Source organism: Triturus cristatus, chromosome 12 (assembly GCF_964204655.1).
Source record: "Triturus cristatus chromosome 12, aTriCri1.1, whole genome shotgun sequence".
Lineage (NCBI taxonomy): Eukaryota > Metazoa > Chordata > Amphibia > Caudata > Salamandridae > Triturus > Triturus cristatus.
The window spans coordinates 790588738-790607963 of NC_140595.1; the positions used below are offsets into that span (position 1 = coordinate 790588738).

The following is a 19226-nucleotide window of genomic DNA, read 5'->3' on the forward strand; positions in this document are numbered from 1 at the left end:
CCACAAAAAAAGGGTCGTGCATCTGGCCCACTGTGCATTAAATCTCCTCGGCCCTCTCAATCTGGAGGCAGTGGCATGGATTCGGCTAGCTGGTGGTCTGACCATCACTGGACAGTCTAAGGGACATAACGAATCACATCTATTTCAGTAGCGTCACACCTTGAACATTGGGGGTTTGGATGCCTCCTCCACCCATCCAAAGTGTTTCAATCATGGGACTCACAGCAACTCACAATTCGGACGCTTATCCACACACCACTGAAGATTCCAGATGCACTGGAGTGCCCCACTCTCCAGTACCACCCATGAGTCCTTTGCTCTTGGACCAAAACAGCAGCGCATTAAATTAGCAGATACAGAGTACATGTACTTAGTGAACCTCAAACAGAAAATACCAGCACTTCTCAGCAGGGGTTCAATACCTTTTTATTGTTTTAGTATTTTTGGAGGAATATTACAAAGACGGATAAATACGTTTAAACCTTACAAAATTCAATAGATAATTCATACAAACAGCTATAAATGATAACATTAGCTATCCAGGCAGATGGATTACTCACTAAAACGTATCTTTCATTTGGATTACATTTGGGAATAGGCACAATATAAATCCTCTTCCAGGAGCAGGGCTCTCCAAAGTCGGTCCTGGAAGGCCAGATCTATGCTACATTTTTGAAATATCCCCATTTAGATAAATGTAGTTATCTTAAAATCTGGCATGGTGCAGGCCCTCCTTCATCTACTTTGGAGACCCTTGCCCTAGAGCTTTGTACATAATGAGATCTTATTTTTTACTTAAATAAATTAAAACCCCCAAATAAACGTCCGCTGTTAAACAGCAAATTCATTATACGCGGGTCAATCACTAGACAAGATTCATACAGGATGACTATCCCATTAATCATGAGCCTAAATTTGATAACCAACTGGAGAGTGGGGCCCAGATCTTAGAACATTCACTCCCAACTCTTTTCCCCATGGCACTGTACAGGCCTTCTGCCATATAGTAACTAGGTAAGTACTGAGGTAGCCTCTGCCGATACAATGCTGGGTCAGGATTCAGCCAATCAGTGGTAATACAAATTCTGGCAGCTACCATTGCCACAAATAAGGGGTAACAGATGGCTGGATCCTGCAGAGTCTGCCCCTCTACACCAAGTTGAATGAGTTGATCTGCTTGTACAGGATTGCGCCCAAGAAATCCTGTATCTTCTCCCGCTTATCAGTCAGTTTAGCACATGTAGCGACATTATGAATCACATTCATTTCGGGAGCGCCTCACCTTGAACAATGGGAGTTTGGGCACCTCCCCCATTTAAAGTGCTTCAATGGAGTATAATTAAGGTTATATATTTTTTTGAAATGTTACATTTTTAATTTGGTGGATAATAATACTGTGGGGCCAATGTTTAAGGATTTATACTTTAGTCAATATCTAGTCGATCTGATGGCTTAAATGACTTTAAGTGAATGTCATCTTTGTGATGGTCAGAAAAATGATCATACAGGGTTTTAATGTTGTCCCCCCCCACCCCCAGCAGTTTGAGACTGTATTATTACTATCCTAAAAGATGAAAGCAATGTTACATCCAATTTGAAAAATTGCTTCTAATCTGTAAATATTTGAAAAACGTTCTACTTTTCAATGTTAAATTTGTCGTGAATATACTAAAAATCACATAGGTGCACTTCTACAAAATTATCCTCAACACTACTGACCCAAGCTTGCTTCCATATTTCCATGCTTCCATACTTGACAGTACCTTTCACGAAACATAACAGGATAACAGTGAATGCCATTATATTTAGTCACATTCCACATCGTAGCAATTTTAGTCCATATTTTAATGACAGCTGCTGTTGTCTTAAATCTGACTTTTAGAAATTAACTTTGTTCTAAGAATTTTAGTAGGAAGAAGTTCTTTTTACCCAGGCTATATTTGTAAACTTCGGGAATTCTCTAATAATTGGCCACCTGTCCTATGATCAGATATTTCAGATGGTGCAGCATTGTGGCATAGCAATAACATCTGAAATTAGGGAACACCCATCCTCTCTTTCATGGTGGCAATCTCATGAACTTTAGAGCTCTCCTTGTCCTTCTGTATTTCTAAAGAAAATTATTGCTGACAGAGTCTAACTTATGAACCCACTTAGGGCCTAATTACGAGTCTGGCAGTCTGACGACCTCCAGACTCGCGGGGGCACCGAGGTGGTGGTCCAGCCACTGCTGCACTGGTGATCCGACCTTTCAATTACAACTTTGCCGGTCACACTGCCATTGCACAGCCGCCAGGGAACTGCCATACCCTGATGAAGGCGCAGCTGTCAGTCCTAAAACAAAGGGGGCCCTACAGTACCCCCAGCTGCCCATATGCATGGGGAAGTATGCAGGGGGCACAACATATGCTCCCCTGTGTGCATGCACCCCAGTTCCTGCATGGCATGGACTTTATAGTCGATGCCCTGCAGGAACTGTTTTTTGCATTCCCATTGCAGTGCCCATTTTCTGAGAGACTGCCGTAGGACCACTAAAAAAAAGCCGACTAGACGTGAGGAAACTCATAATCTGGCAGGCAGTGCACACACGGATTAGCGGTGTGGGAGCGGGCCACCAGCATGGCGGTCTGCTTCTGCACCGCCAAACTCGTAATCAGGCTCTTAGTGCCTATTTCTAATGCTGTCTCCCTAAACAAATACAGTATATTGGATAGTGCAATCTTTATTGTATTACAATGCCCAATGATTGTAACGAGTAGACTGTTCATCCGTTACAAATCAGTCCAATCCATGGTATGTACAGTGAGTCTTTCTATTGTCTGGAAAATGGTAGTTCTTATTGGAAACTATCTGTGTCTTCCAGCTATTTATGAGATAGCCAGAAACACTCCCAAAAAGAGAAGCTGACAACTCAATTTCATGCATCACGGTTTCTGGATTTGTGATCATATTTGATACATCACCTGCAGCCTAGTTGTATATCCTTTAAACCCATGGGCTCTGGTTCACAAATGTAAGCTTACACTTTTATGTAAGTTTGTGATTGTTTTCAATTCACCTAGTAATTTTAGTGTTAGTATCTTTTCGTAATCTAATATTATGGTTGTATGTTCTTTTTCGAGTTAAGTCAAAGTCTCACTAAGTATCCTAATCAATTTAGACTGCTGTTTCTTCCTCTTAAGGGTATAGCTCATAGTTTCACCTCTGAAGCTAGCCTTAACTGTATCCCATACAATTTTAGGTGAGGCGCTGTCATTATTCCACTCAAAGAACATTGGTGGAAGATTCTGCTACTTTCAGTCCTCAGCATGCCGTGAATACCATGTGTTTGTCTTTTAATTACAATACACTGTGACTGACCACTATCTTTTACCATTAAAGACTACAACTCTGTGTGAGCACACACATCTATTCAGTAGAAATCAAATCTGGATCTAACACTGAGACCTTCATGAAAATTGTAGGACAGGTTATCTTTGTTGCTCTCCCAGAAGAAGTACAGAGCTGGAGCCAAGTTATGTGCACTCAAGTGCAAAATTGTGGCTATGAAGAGACAGTTTATGTGGCAACTCCTATGGTTGCTCAGTGGTTTGATTTTGTTGAAGATGCACTCTCCCACACTGATCATGATACACCATCACAGTAAGGCGAAGGCCACCGAGGCTCCTGTCCTCTGTTTACCAGTCTCCCTTAGAAGGGGATGGAAATCGTGGCTGGTGAGGCTCCCATCTTATAACCTGGACAAAGTTCTGGTTGAAGATGACTGTCATGATAATATTTTGCATGACTAAAGGGGTTTTGAGCTCTGTATGTTAGTCATCGAGCATGTTATAGCAGGAGCAAGTGTGTATGCTTCTTACATTTTAGCACACCTGAAAATAGAAAAGATGGATAAACAATCCCCGATACTCTTACTCCCTCTAAACCACTCTTGTCCAAAGTGGAAAAGAGAGACCATTTCCTGGTATTGCACACTGAGGCCATTTTGTGGTATTCAAAGGTGAGGATCACTAACTGGACACAGTATACAGTTGTTCTTTGAGCTGTCCAGAGATTAGTCCATGGATGAAAGTCTCATCATTGTGTTGGGCGTCGGAGGCTCCTCTTCAGTATGTGGCAACTCACTGTTCTTCATTTGGCAAGGCAATGGGGTTCTTGTGAAGAACGAGGGGCTGCACATCATAATGCCACTCCCAGCTAGCGTGAATGCCGCAAAGACAATGAATGAGACCGTGAAGCTCCCGGTGAGGTCCCTGAGAAATCCTGTAAACAGATAAGGAAAAATAGTGATGATCGTGACATTGTGACATCTGAAAGCAGAAGACAACATACTAGCAAGCCAAATTACATCGCAAAGCTTAACAACTCTTCCCAGCCCCTTCCCAACTTGCTCCAGCTCCATAAAGTCTCTCCACCTATCCGTACATTTATCATAATTCCCCTATACTACCTTCCCATCAACATCCATGCCCCTTTCTGTCTGTTTCACAACTCTTTTTCATCTACATCCAATCTACTTCCAATGCCTCCTTCTCCTTTCCAATTACTTTTAGTGACTCTTCATCTCGATCCCAAATCTACTCTCCTCCCATCTTCCCTACTCTTGGGCACTCTCATCTCCTGATAGTGCCGTATAGTGTTTGAATCAATCTTCCTCCCAATTCCATTACTCTCTATTTTTCTGTCCAACTCTTTCTGGTTCTCAACACAGATTCTACTGTTATATTGCTTGATGCCTCAAGAACCTTAAAGGTTCTAATCATAACGATGCTGTGGAAAAAGATGTTAAATCCAAAGCTCCTTCTCATTGCTGTTAGAAGGGCAATCCTATTGATACAAAAGTCTACCCCGAGCACGCTAAACATAAAACAATTATCAAATGTTGTATAAACAGTTCTTGAATTAGTGTAGGAATCCAATTCGTTCAGATTTCAATGTCCATAAATTTATTGAGTTTTCTTAAAATCAAATACTCTTTTCTTGGCATAGCTCAAATTCCACATCCAAGAATAAATAGTTCTTCAGTTCAAACAAAGCAAAGCAGCCAACACGTGTTTCCTCGTGCAACATAATGCACCTTTGACTTCTTCGAGGCTGAAATTAAATCAATGTAATGTCTATACCACTAGAGGGAGGCCAGGTAAATTCCTCCTAGTTTAACAACCTAACGATGGCACCGTATTATTTGTCGAGAGTAAACAAAAAGTCTTAAATAGCCGAGTCCAGCTTCCCAATATGTAGAGAAATATTCCCGTTCCAGTCAGTTATTTCCTCCCTGTCACACGAATACGTATTAAGCAAATATATATCAGAGATCCCTCTCGACAAACAACACTTCTGCCACCAGAGCCGTAGAAGATGAATACAGTGTAAAATATCACGAGTACGTGATCGGTCGTCTTCCGTGTCCCAGTATCTCACAACGAGTCGACAGCGTTCAGTTAAATCCAAAGTTCCTTCTTGTTGCTGTTAGAAGGGCAATCCTATTGAAATTGTAAAATACCCCATACACAATGTAACCTGATTCAGTGTCATGCTTCATCATTGGGATCTTCCCGTCCCTCTACGGGGCGGGGCGTGCTACGACCTACGTAGATGCGGGAGCACTTATGTTCGTGAGGAAAGTTATGAGGAAGTAGGGTCGTGAAAAAATAGTGAAACATTTTTTTAAAATTCCCTGGCTAGTGGAAAAAATAACTTTGTTGCCTTCCCTAGCTGGAAACAGTAAAAATGGGAGGTGTAGATGGTGTATTGTAATGAGTCACTTTCTACAGGGTCGACATTTTTCAGAAGCCATCCCCCTGGCTTACTTCCTCAGGACCAAGAACAATCCCTACATCACTGTTGTCAGTGAAATAATATTTTAGTAGTACATATGCCTGCTGGTCTTTAGTACTTATCCGATATGCCTTAATCTGGCATTCAAGTGAATACCTATGCTATTCTTATCAAAGCTTTGCATAGGAAGAAACATGGGATAAACAACATAGCTCATTATTTATCACGCATTGTATTCACATCACCATCATGTGGAAAGTATCGTGGTAAATACCACTGTGATATATTTCTCTTTTTCATAAGACACATCATGTTCATGCCTCCAGTGGGTGCTGTGCTACCCAGTAGTGAAATTTCACTCGCTCACAAGACTTAAAAACACTTCTCAAGGCGGGTTTTTAATTTCTTTGGTATGACCCAAATTACACACTTACTTATGTCCCATACATACATTATTTTTGGGCTCCGGAATGCTTGTTATCTCTTAAATTACATTTGTGTATATGTCGTAATATTACATACATACGGGCGTTCACTCACCCGCACTATTACTCACATTCGTCCAGCATGTGTTATCGTAATAATCCGGTATACATACATCCGCTTAATGAAGTTGTCGCCCCATGAGCTGGCACGGAAGGTGAGAGGCGCCTGTAATCAGACACTGTGGGGTAAAGAATACGGGTCTTACATCTATCCCATTGTTGTGGTATAGCTTAGACTATCGTTATCGGCGGACGGCTGTTTTTAAGACTTGCCGTCGTCTTACTTACATGCTGGAGGCTGCACTTTTACCCAGGAATTACCTTCTCGTGGCTCGCCGGGACGTAGTCTGAACATTCGGAGCCCTTCCTTATAGTGGTCTGCTGGTTTGGGAAAGCGTGCTCAAACTACTGAAAAAAACGAACACTAGACCGAGTACCTCTTCAAAATGGCCTCCGCTAATGGGTCTTTTCAAGAGCTTTTCATAACAGCACTTCCTGGTTGGTTGCTGTACAGCGTTTCCCGTCATATTGCATGAAAAAGTTGAAGAGAGTTGAACCAATCGGCAGTTATTGATGCTTGCCTTAGACATACGGGTTGTTATTGGAAAAAGTGGTTGTTTTATGGAAAAATAACAAACGGGTTATTACAAAAATAGAAAATTACCTAAAAATAGGGGGTGTTCTAGAATTGTAAATTAAGATTAAAAACCGGAACATTAGTAGAAATTGTTGTCTTATTAATCAGGCTTTTGTTAGCAACCTAGATTTTTTTGAAAGATGTTGCTGACATCTTAAAAAAAGGGGAAACAAATTGCTGATTGTTTTGCTGTCTACCAATGTTTACAAGTATTATGTCCTCATGTGGTCTGGATCCCTATGTGTTTTGAGTGTTCGTATAGACAGGTGAGAGCTGGTTCCAGGGAATATCATCATTCAAACCGGTCTCGTGAGTTCTCAGACGGAACACCCAACTTTGCTCCTTTTCGAAGAGGTACCTTTCATTCTGGATTTGTTTGATGACTGTCCAGGAAATATCTACCCACTTATGTCCTTTTTCTAGGAAGTGAGCAGCCATCTTCGCAGTATTCTTTTTGCATTTGATGTTGCTCTTGTGTTTCCCTATTCTAATTTTGACAGGCGTGTGGTCATGCCCACGTACTCCATAAGACACGGGCAAGTGATCAAATAAACTACATAACTTTTTTTGTCTTTTTAAATCCATAAGGCATTAAGGTTCTATTGAAAGCCTCAGAGAGTAAACTGTAGAGATCGTTAGATATTATTGCACTCGCACTTTATTCCTGTTTCACCTCTTTTACTTGGTTTTAATTGAGCACACACATAGCAAATGATATATTCCAGTGATTTTTACTGTGCTTACAAATTTCACCATGAGCCACTTGTCTATTAGAACCTGGTGTGTGAAATATCTTTATTTACCTATATAATTGTACCATGGGTTCCATTGTCAAGGATGAATATGTGTGTATCTTTTATGGTTTTATAACCGAAATAAAGATTATATATGGAATAAGGATCAGTATGTCGTCAATATATCGTTTCCATATATGTATATGGTTTTGGAAGGGCTTGTTGACATGTAGGATTTTCTGTTTCTCCAAATGGTGGACATACAGACCAGCTATGCTGGGAGCAAAAGTGCTCCGCATGCTGGTCCCGTGTTTTTGTAGGTATAGGGTGTTTCTGTATTCCCCCCCAAAAGAATTTAGTGCAAAGTTGCAGCACTCCATGATCATGTTTCTTGGTGTCTGGTATTCCCATTCTGTGTCAAACAGAACGTCTTCTATGATACTCAAAGTCTCGTTGTGGAGAAGACTTGTGTACAAGCTTTCCACATCACAACTGATTAGTAGTTCTTTTTCTGGGTTAAAGAACCTACCTTCTAGTAGCGTTTGAACGTCTTTAGTATCCTTCAGATACGTGGAGGTTTTTTGTACTAGAGGTCGTAAGTATGCATCCGCAAATTTAGAGACAGGATGCAGAATGGATCCAATACCCAATAATATTGGGCGACCCGGCGGGGTGTCCAGATTTTTGTGTATTTTGGGTATCGTGTAGAAATAAGGTGTTTTGGGAGAGCTCGTGGTCAGGAAGTCCCCCCATTAGCGGCAGCCATTTTGAAGAGGTCCTCGGTCTAGTGTTTGGTTTTTTCCGTAGTTTGATCGCGCTTTCCCAAACCAGCAGACCACTTAAAGGAAGGGCTCCGAACGTTCAGACTACGTTTCGGCAGCCACGAGAAGGTAATTCCTGGGTAAAAGTGCAGCCTCCAGCATGTAAGTAAGATGACAGCAAGTCTTAAAAACAGCCGTCCTCCGATAACGACAGTCTAAGCTATACCACAACAATGGGATAGTTGTAAGACCCGTATTCTTTACCCGACAGGCGCCTCTCACCTTCCGTGCCAGCTCATGGGGTGACAACTTCATTAAGCGAATGTATGTATACCGGATTATTATGATAACACATGCTGGACGTATGTGAGTAATAGTGCGTTTGAGTGAACGCCCGTATGTATGTAATATTACGACATATACACAAACGTAATTTAAGAGATAACAAGCATTCCGGAGCCCAAAAATAATGTATGTATGGGACGTAAGTAAGTGTGTAATTTGGGTCATACCAAAGAAATTAAAAACCCGCTGTGAGAAGTGTTTTTAAGTCTTGTGAGCGAGTGAAATGCCACTACTGGGTAGCACAACACCCACTGGAGGCATGAACATGATGTGTCTTATGAAAAAGAGAAATATATCACAGTGGTATTTACCACAATATTTTCCACATGATGGTGATGTGATTACAATGCGTGATAAATAATGAGCTATGTTGTTTATCCCATGTTTCTTTCTTTGCAGAGAATTGACAAGAATACCATAGGTATTCACTTAAATGCCAGACTAAGGCATATGTTATGTTATGTTATGTTTGTTGAATTTATATAGCGCTAATCACCCAAGGTCTCTAAGCGCTAATATTTAGACAACTGACAAACAAGGTAACACTCTGAACACGGCCCCATCCCGTAAGCCTACACAAAGGCCTCAGAGAATAGCATAGTCTTCAGCCTCCTGCGAAATGAGAGTAGATGAGTGTCCTTTCGGAGCACCTCAGGGAGTTTGTTCCACAGCTGCGGGACACAGACAGAAAAGGCACGACCCCCGAGTGTCGATAAGTTGAAACGGGGGCAGGTAAGAAGACTGGCCTGCGAAGAACGGAGGTGGCGACCGGGAATGTAGGGCTTCAGACGGTCTTTGATATAGGTAGGGGCTTCACCGAATAGGGACTTATGAGCGATGCACAAGCCCTTGAAGCATATCCTTTGTTTAATGGGGAGCCAATGTAACTGCCGCAGCAAAGGGGTAGCATGTGTTTTTCGTGGCAGCTTAAAAATCAATCTAGCTGCGTCGTTCATGACCACCTGGAGTTTCTTCAGAAGTGATCCAGGAAGCCCAATATAGACTGTATTTCCATAATCAAGCCGAGACAGTACCGAGGCAGTTACCACCATTTGCATGGTAGTGAATGATAAGAGGGCTGATAGTTTCCGGAGCTGACGCAGCAGAAACCTGGTTCAGGGCCCAACTCTAGAGGCCAGAACAAATCAGACCAAGGAGAGGAGTCTGGGAAGAGTACCAAGACTTCAGTTTTGTCAGGATTTACTTTTAACGAGTTCAGAGTCATCCAGTTCATGGTGTACCTAAGGACGTTCTGAACATTCCGTTGTGAATCACAGGAGTGGTTAATGCGAACTATTAGCTGAGTATCGTCCGCATAATTGAATACCTGACAGTCTAGCCCAGCCAGGGCCTCGATCAAGGGTTGGAGATAGATATTGAAAAGCAGGGGGAACAACGCCGAACCCTGCGGGACCCCCCAAGGCAGAGAGCCCTGTTTGGACATAAGAGCCCCTAGCTGGACCTTCTGCTGGCGATCTTCCAGAAAGGAAGAAAACCATTGGAGAGCCGTACCTGTAACTCCCAGCCGCTGCATACGGGAAAGTAGTCGCCCATGATTCACAGTATCAAAGGCGGCTGAGAGATCAAGCAGGATCAGAGCAGAGTGAGCCTTTCTATCGGCTGCAAGCCGCAGGTCATCCAGAACTGAAAGCATGACCAGCTCGGTGCTGTTATGCGCACGGAACCCTGCTTGCCGATGATGCAGTAGGTTGTGCTGCTCGGTATACAATGTCAGGGCTCTGAGCACGTGCTGTTCAAGGACTTTAGCCAAAAACGGAAGTTGAGAAATAGGGCGAAAGTTCTTCAGATTTTTTGCGTCAGCGCCTGCTTTCTTCAGCAATGGGAGTACTATGGCTTCCTTAAACTTCCGGGGAACCAGTCCGGAACTAAGGGATAGGTTTAGAACGGCCAGGACCTCGGTCTCAACCAGAGGGAAAAGCGTTTTAAACACTTTAGGGGGCAGAAGTCCTCCGGGGACCCTGGTTCAAGCAGCGGGAGCTGATTGAAAGAGGTCTTTGGTAGATCAAAGGGCCCCTCCACCACTGGTAATGGGCACGGAGCGACACATGTGTTTTTAATTGCCAACATAATATCTTCAACTTTAGTTAAGAAATAGTTCTGGATTTTATCACAGTCGGCTTGATGGAAGTAGGTTTCTGTTCAGGCAACCTACACAGTTCTTTGAGAATAGTAAAGATCTCTTTTTGCTTATTACTAGCCTTACAAATCCTGTCTTCATAAAAAGCTGATTTAGTTTTGATAAGGGAATCCTTATAGTGGGCTAATTTGGATTTAAAGTTCTCCTTATCACCTGGGGCTAGTGATTTCCTCCAAAGTCGTTCCGCCCGACGGAGGACCTGTTTTTCTCCTTTAAGCTCACAGGTGTACCATGGGACTCTAGCAGTTTTGTACAGAGACTTGGTCCTCTGGATGGGGATGACTGCATCTATGGCTGTCGTCAGCCAGGTGGAAAACTCAGCCAAAGCCAAATCTGGGTCTGTGGACCCCGGCCTGAGTGCAGACATTAACCTCAGGGCGTCTTCTAGGGTAGTAGGGTCTAAAGCCTTCCAGTTCCGAAACGATTTCCACCCCACTGGCGCTCGCTTAGGGTGGTGCTCAAGAGGGAGCAGAAGGCTGACCAATAAATGATCAGACCAGCTGCAGGGAGTACAGTCGGCCCGCAGATCGGCCACCGACGTAGTCCAAATCAAATCTAAAATGTGGCCCTTCTCATGTGTGGGGGATTTCACAACTTGCTGCAAACCTAAGGACGACAAATCGTCGTCCAGTCTGCTGGCCGCACCTTCTCTTGGCAATACATCCCAATGATAATTAAAATCTCCGAGAACCAGGATATGTTGATATCTGGTCCGGAGATCACTCATGATTTCAAAAAATAAATCATTAAACAAAGGTGAAGGTTGGGGGGGGCGGTACACCACTATCACTATCAGGCAATACGAAGTAAGATTAAGCTTAATGCCCAACACTTCCGCCCCGTCCAGGCATTCCTCCACAATGCTTTCCGAGGAGAAGGTACCACGACTAAACAGTGCAACCCCACCACCCCTTTTGTTACCTCGGCGATTACTCGTCAGAACGGTAAACTCAGGGGGGAGGGAAGCCACTAAATCAGGTAGCGTAGAGTCATTCAACCAAGTCTCAGAAAGTGCAAGGATGTCCACATCAGAATCTTGCAGCAGAGTAAAGACCTCAAGGCAGTGTTTGGTAAGAGATCTTGTGTTTAAAAGGGCAGTCTTCAGGCCCAGCGGGGCAGCTGGTTGCACCTGGTATAGCTTATCGACTGAATACCGCAGTAAATTCTCATCTGCCAGAGCCTTACCCATCTGAGCTGAAAGGACAGTCCCCAGAGATGGAGGTCTTAGCTGCAACAAGTCCCTCTTAGAGTAAGATATTAACCGGCCAGGGGTCCTGGCCTCTGGGCTCGGTCGGGCGCGGACGGGCGCAGACGGGCTTGCCTTAGGCGCGCCTTCGGCGCGCCCGCGGCGCGCCCGCTGCGCGCGTCCGCTGCGCGTCCGTTGCAGCATGGGTTATGTAGGCACGAGGGAACTAGAGCATCACCCTGAGGGGGCGGGGACAGAGCCAAAGCTTTCTCCACACAATCAGCACCAGCTGTGATGGAACGGAAAGCGGCTCAGAAGGGAAGTGTGAAGCAATACGAAGTAGGTAAGTAAAGGCAAACACACAGCACAAATAATAAAACGAAAACGCTATTAAAACTGATTTAAAACAGCGCGGATTCCTCAAAGTTACACAGCACACAGCAATACATTAAAATAATACACCATCAGTCTGAAATAAATAGCAGCATAAGAGTAGAACACAGGTGAACGCGAATGATCGTCAGTATCTAATCGGATAAGTACTAAAGACCAGCACGCATATGTACTGCTAAAATATTATTTCACTGACAACAGTGATGTAGGGATCGTTCTTGGCACTGAGGAAGTAAGCCAGGGGGATGGCTTCTGAAACATGTTGACCCTGTAGAAAGTGACTCATTACAGTACACCATCTACACCTCCCCATTTTGACTGTTTTCCAGCTGGGGAAGGCAATAAAGTTATTTTTTACATTAGCCAGGGAATTAAAAAAAAAATGTTTCACTATTTTTTCACGACCCTACACATAACTCTCATCACAAACATAAGTGCTCCTGCGTCTACGTAGGTCGTAGCACACCCCGCCCCATATAGGGACGCCAATGATGAAGCATGACACTGAATCAGGTTTCAGTGTGTGAGGGGTATTTTACAATTTCAATAGGATTGCCCTTCTAACAGCAACAAGAAGGAGCTTTGGATTTAACATATTTTACCACACCATCGTTATGATTAGAACCTTTAAGGTTCTAGAGGCATCAAGCAATCTAACGGTAGAATATTTGTGGTGAGAAACAGTATTGAGAAGAGGACGATTCTACCATTTTCCTCTTCACTCCTGATTTTGATTCCTTGAGCAACTCTTTCTGGTGCCATTTAATCTCCTTCCAGCCACTTCTAGAGTCCTTGCATCTCTTTCTCAACTCATATGAGAACATTGGACTGTTGAGAGCTCCATTGAAGACAATGGAGCAGCAGCAGCCTATATGAACAGGAATAGGCCAACTGCACTCAACATTTCAATGTCCTAATACGCAGCCTCTGCCTTTCTCTTTGCCCTGCCTCTTGAAAATATATTATTTATTTAGAGGAAAGTGAAAGGCACAGGTCGTACAGGAGGACACAGGCAGCCTTCACTCTTCCCTCTTCCTGTAGTCACAGGGGCTTCAGAAGGAGGGAGGGGTAAATTCTGCTCAGCTCTGGGGTCTTCCTGGCTTGACTGAACTACAAAAAGCAGTTCAGCCAAGCAGCGGAGAACCAGGTGCTGACTTCAGTCCCCATTCCCAGCTCCTGCTGTGAATGTTCAACAGCTAACAGCTGTGACCCTGCATGTGCTTTATAACATTCACAGCAAAGCTGTGAACAAAGGCTTCAGAACCGAGGGGATTTCAACCCCCTTGGGCTCCTGTGGTATCTAGGTTACCTGTACCTTGGTAACCTCATGCCACAAGTTCTGGAATGTTAGATCATGTGGGAGTGGTTGGTGACAGTCGGATGGAGATACCAGAGGTGTCGTTTACCATTTGCTTGCTCTCCAATAACTGCCGTCTCACGTCCATGTGTACGAGTTATCCTTACAATTTGGGATACTGATCCACGTGGACCATTGGCGCATACACAGGGGAGAGCAAGCAAAGCTGAGTTGCCGCTATCCTATGGGTGTTGCAGCAGATTCTCTTCAGACTCCTCGAGGTTGAGGGAGTCGAACGAGACTAACAACGGTTGTGCAGGGCATTGAGGAGGCTGCGACATGGTAGAGGCTCAGGACCAGAGGATTTAGGCGAGCGCAAGCACTGAAAAGGATCTGCCTGCACTCGGTCTTATGCCACAGTGCTGGTTGTGGAGAGCACAAGACCAGTGAGTGCGTCAGAAGGCTGAGGCAGCACATGACTGCTGTACAAGTCACTGAAGAGGCATCAGTGGCTATCAAGTGTGACATAAGGTGCAGGCTGACGCCGGCACCATTTTGAGGTCAGGCACTGCACAGTTATTCACACACCCTGTGGTGGGGTTGGAGGCAGGAAACTCACAGAAGCGTCACTTTTAATCCAAGTAGGCTTTAATGGAATAAAGCAAGTAACGGTACATATAGGAGCCCACGGCTCAACAGGTGACTCATGTTTATCTACAGATAGAATATTAGTAGGAAGATTTCCCAAAATAATGGGAGGATCTTGTCCCGGACACAAAATAATGCCTAGCCGAGCAAGGTCCTTCCATCCTATGATGTCTCTTCCTTTGACAGCCACATACATTTTGGTTCTGGTGGATCTACCCAAACATTCCACATTGTCCCAAAAGAAACCCAACACATCGATGTCCTGTTCTCCAAAAGCTTTGGTACTGATATCAGGTGTTAAAAGTGGCATGCTATTTGGCATTAACTTGTAAAAAGTGTGATCCGTAAGAATGGTAACAGGAGCTCCTGGGTCAGCCATAACCAAAATACTTTTCCCATCAATGATTTTATCAACTAATGGTCCTTTAATAGGTTTAGTGTCTATACAAATATTAGAAACTTTAACTCTACTGAGATTGGAATTGCCAATGGAGGCTGAACTCATCCCTCCCCTGCACACACCTTGGAAAGAACTGAATTTTAGACACTTAACAAATTTCTTACCTATAGCTGGACAGTTAGGGTTGTTTCCTATTTGGTTCCTGGAACCACAACAAAAGCAAATTAACTGATTCCTAAAGGATTGATTACTAGAATGCTTTTTCCAGAAGTTTGCTTGGAGTTAATAGCACAAACAACATTCTCATCAGAAATGACATTCACAGTAGGAGGTAGTGCAGGATGAACCGTGGCTTGAGCAGGAAGAATCATGGCTTGGTTGCAATGATTGGACAAAACTTTTAGAAGTAAAGATTGATCTTTCGATGCTTTTGGCAATATCCATCGTTTCAGCTAAAGTGGGATTGCGAGAAGTAAGAAGACGCTCTTGGATCTTTTTAGAGTAACATTGGAAAACAAATTGGTCTCTAATATAAGTATCAACATTGGGACCAAATTCACATTTTTCAGCTAAAACTCTTAAAGTTGCCACATAATCTTCAAGGGACTCTTCAGAGGACTGTTTACACATAGTGAAATTAAATCTCTCTAAAAGAACACTTGAAGAATCGGAATATTGCTTTCCCAAGCTTAGTTTAGCTTCAATATAAACGTTCCATAAAGCATCTTCATATGTAGGAGCAGGAGAACGTGGAAAATTGTCGAAAACTCTGCGGCCAGCCACTCCTAGATGATTCATAAACAAAGCTAATTTTCTTGAGGCACAGTAACCATCATCACCAATGGCGGTGAGATAGTTTTCAAATCTCTTAGCCACTCTGACCTCTTCAAATCAGGTTTGCCTGGTTTCCGTAAGAAAGGTGCAGGCTGAATGACACCTTGACTGCTGGTCATAATAAAATGTAAACAAACCAAAAGCAAATCGCCCTTAAAACAGTAATGCTGAAAAAAAGTCTTGAATAGTATGCCCTATTGACATGAAAACCAGAGAATGTGCAGGTATATTCCTTCAAAATAAAATATGAAATAAATGGTGTGTGAATCACTGAAGTATGAAGATAACACACACTTGTACGTGTTACAATGAAATATGCAAATAAGGTGTGTGAATCACCAAAGTATGAAGGTGTCACATAACTGTACGCGGCACTCACTTGTACCGTAGATGAAGGTAATACGAATGAAGCAGGTGTGCAAATCACCGATTGCAGCATTGCACGCAATGAAGGAAGCTGTTGAAGTCGAGGGAAAAGCTTCTTCCCGACTTACTCAAGATGGCCTCAGTGTGTGTCACATCAAGACTTCTACCAGAATGCCATGCAAGACTTCCTTCATGTTGACGTTCAAGGAAGTAGAAGAATGTTCATGGAAGACTCGAAATTCCAAAGACACAGGAATCCAAGATGACGAAGGTGAGGGTGAGCGCACAAGCAGGCAGCGTGTGGTTATTTGAAAATGGTGCACGCTGGTGACCAATGGCAGGAGGGGGTCCGAAGCAGCAGCAAATGGGAAGAAAATTACCCACCTCGTATAAACACCTCAAAATGTCCAGGGCAGGCTGCTTAATGAATATAGATGCAGCGGGAAGGCCAGTGGGCTCCTGTAAATTCGTTGAGTGGCGCAGTATGCAAATTGTGACGCCAACCCCACTCCTGGTACCAAAATGTGTTAGGGTTGGAGGCAGGAAACTCACAGAAGCGTCCCTTTTAATCCAAGTAGGCTTTAATGGAATAAAGCAAGTAGCGGTACACATAGGAGCCCATGGCAGAGGCAGCTGCACGGCGAGGGACCAAGAAGCAAACTGCCAGAGCCAGGGTGGAACATAGCATGGCATAGTGGGAATTCCATGAAATCATTCTAAGGATTAAAGAAACAGTGAACAATTTACCACACTCCCTGGCATACAGTTTGGAGGCTAATATACTTGTATACTGGTATCCACGGTGACAAGCAGACCCTGATATCATAACTTGATAGTAATTTTGCTCGCAAATTTGGTCCACCATGGTGGTGACAGGCACATCCAACACCAATATAATATAATGGATACTTCTCGAGGTGATAGGCACACCTCTAAGTTATGGACAAGCGTGTACTTCTGTGGTGTTTCGCACACCTCTATAAGATTGTGATCTATTGCGTCTATGGCGATACACACACCTTGTTTTGAGAGTGTAGGAGAATTAGACAGATTAGTGTGATTAAAAAAAAAAAACTCCTTAAGATAAGTTCACATAATTTTGGTCTTACGCCACCTGTTTCATTTCTTTCTTGTGCTGGCGAACCTAAAATGGAATGGCGAGACTGAAAGGAAAACTTTATTAATTACTTATCAGCCATAAATGAAGAAAATGGTGAAGATTTTGCTGCTTCAAGGAAAAAAAAAATAGCACTACATAGTTTGGGTCCAGAGTGATTACGAGTCTACGGCCAAATGGAGAAAAAAACAGAGACCTACTAGTGGAGATGTACTTGAGGGGGCTCTTGAAGATCCACTACCATCCTGCAGTTTGTACAGCTATTGACAGATATACCTTTTTCCAAAGGTAACAAACTAAAACAGAATTGATAGAAGACTATGTAGCTTTACTCAAGAATCTGGCGATTTCTCGCAAATTTGGGGTTTTAAACGACGATCTTATAAGAAACCATATAGTGATGCATTCTAACAATGAGGGTATACAATTAAAGATTTGGGTGTGTGGAGATTAAATCATTACAATTGTTAAAAAAGAGGAAATGCCAAGATGGTACGCTAAAGATGCACTGAAGAATGGTGCAGAAGGGGAGTCAGTGTGCACAGTTTTAGGTAGCAAGGAGGAATACAAGAAGATAGAAAGACACAGTGGCAAAAATATGATTGGGAAAAAGTCTGGCAACAGTAAAGCTGACATGGAGGACAAACTTCCTGTATATTTTACATGTGGGAACAAAGCCCATATGGTTAGAGATATGAATTGTCCGGCTATAAAATGTAATTGTGCATACTGCAGGATTATGGATTATTATCTCCATAGGTGGCGTGAACATAGAGATTTTAGCAGATTCTGCTTCACCATATATCATTGTACAGCATTCTGTGTGGGGAGATAAGTTTGCAGCAGCTTTGGGGGACCGTTTAAATCCCATTGATGCATCCAGTCACCTTTACAGGAAAAATGATCCCCAGGGTAAGTTACAGGGAAGTCAGCTTTTAGTTTAAGGGGAGGACAGCCTAGCAGAAACTGTATGTAGCAGAAAAAGGCCCATCAATATTAAGTTGGATTGATCAAGGGGCTCTAGGTATTGCCCTTGACTCCAATAGTGGAGACCATGTTATGTTACTGGGTGAACCAGTGATTTCTATGCAAGAGGAACTAAAAGCACAATTTCCGAGTGTATTTTTGAGAAAAGTTGGTAAACTAAGTGGATTTGTTCGCAAAGTTCGATTGAAAGAAGGAGCACTGCCTGCGTGTCACAAAGTAAGGAATATACAGATGAATCTGAGGGATTGTGTTATGGAGGAATTGGATGGCCTGGAAAGTAAGGATATCATAGAACCTGTGGAGAGTGCAGAATGTAGCTGTAGCTTGTAAACCTAATGGACAATTAAGGTTTTGCATTGACCTCAGAGAGCTGAATTTGCATTCAACAAATTTCCTCTACCAAGGATTGATGAACGGTTGTTACTGTCCAAAGGTGTCAAATGGTTTTCGACAATAGATTTGACCTCGGCCTATCACCAGGTTCAACTTCATCCATCTAGCAGAAGTAAAACGTTGTTCGTCATACCTTTCCGATGTTACAGGTTCATATGTATGCCGTTTTACCTCGCATCAGCGGCTGCAGTGTTTCAGCGCTTTATGTACTACAGGTCATTTAAGGGCATTGAAGGAGTGACGCTTTTCCAAGATGACACAGTGTTGATGGTCTGAGACAGGCATGAGCACAATGCAAGTTTGAGATTGGTTTTGGAGAGGTTTGCGGACAAATAATTGACTGTGGTATTAAAAAAAAGCAAGTTTGCATTAGGGTCAGTGACATATTTATGTCATTAGATAGGGAGAGATAGAATTGGGCCCAAAAATGATATTGTTGAGGCAGTCAGTAAGGCTCCAACCCTGACTTCTAAGGAAGAGGTAAGGTCTTTCCTTGGCCTTGTGGAATTTTATTTGAAATTGATGCAGAACTTTGCCATGAAGACATGGGATAAGACAATTGCTAAAAGTAAGGCTGTTGGAATAATGAATTACGGGCTGATTTTGAGGGAACAAACAATGACATACGTACTGCAGTTTTTTTGCAAGGGTTTGAAGTTGGGGCAAGCAGTGTAGTGGTGATGAATGCCAGTAGGAAGGGCCCAGAG

At 43.1% G+C, this 19226-nt stretch overlaps 1 protein-coding gene across 3 annotated transcripts in view; it reads right to left on the bottom strand.

Annotated features, from left to right (window-relative positions):
* Positions 1 to 469: 469 nt before the first annotated feature.
* Positions 470 to 19226, bottom strand: part of LOC146782859 (monocarboxylate transporter 13-like) — a 146376-nt gene continuing 127619 nt past the window's right edge. For all 3 annotated transcript variants that reach the window (XM_085639756.1, XM_085639755.1, XM_085639754.1), the window contains exon 4: positions 470 to 4263. In XM_085639756.1, coding sequence (XP_085495882.1) covers positions 4055 to 4263 — 209 coding nt within the window. In that variant the 3' untranslated portion in view covers positions 470 to 4054. The remainder of the gene's footprint in view (positions 4264 to 19226) is intronic.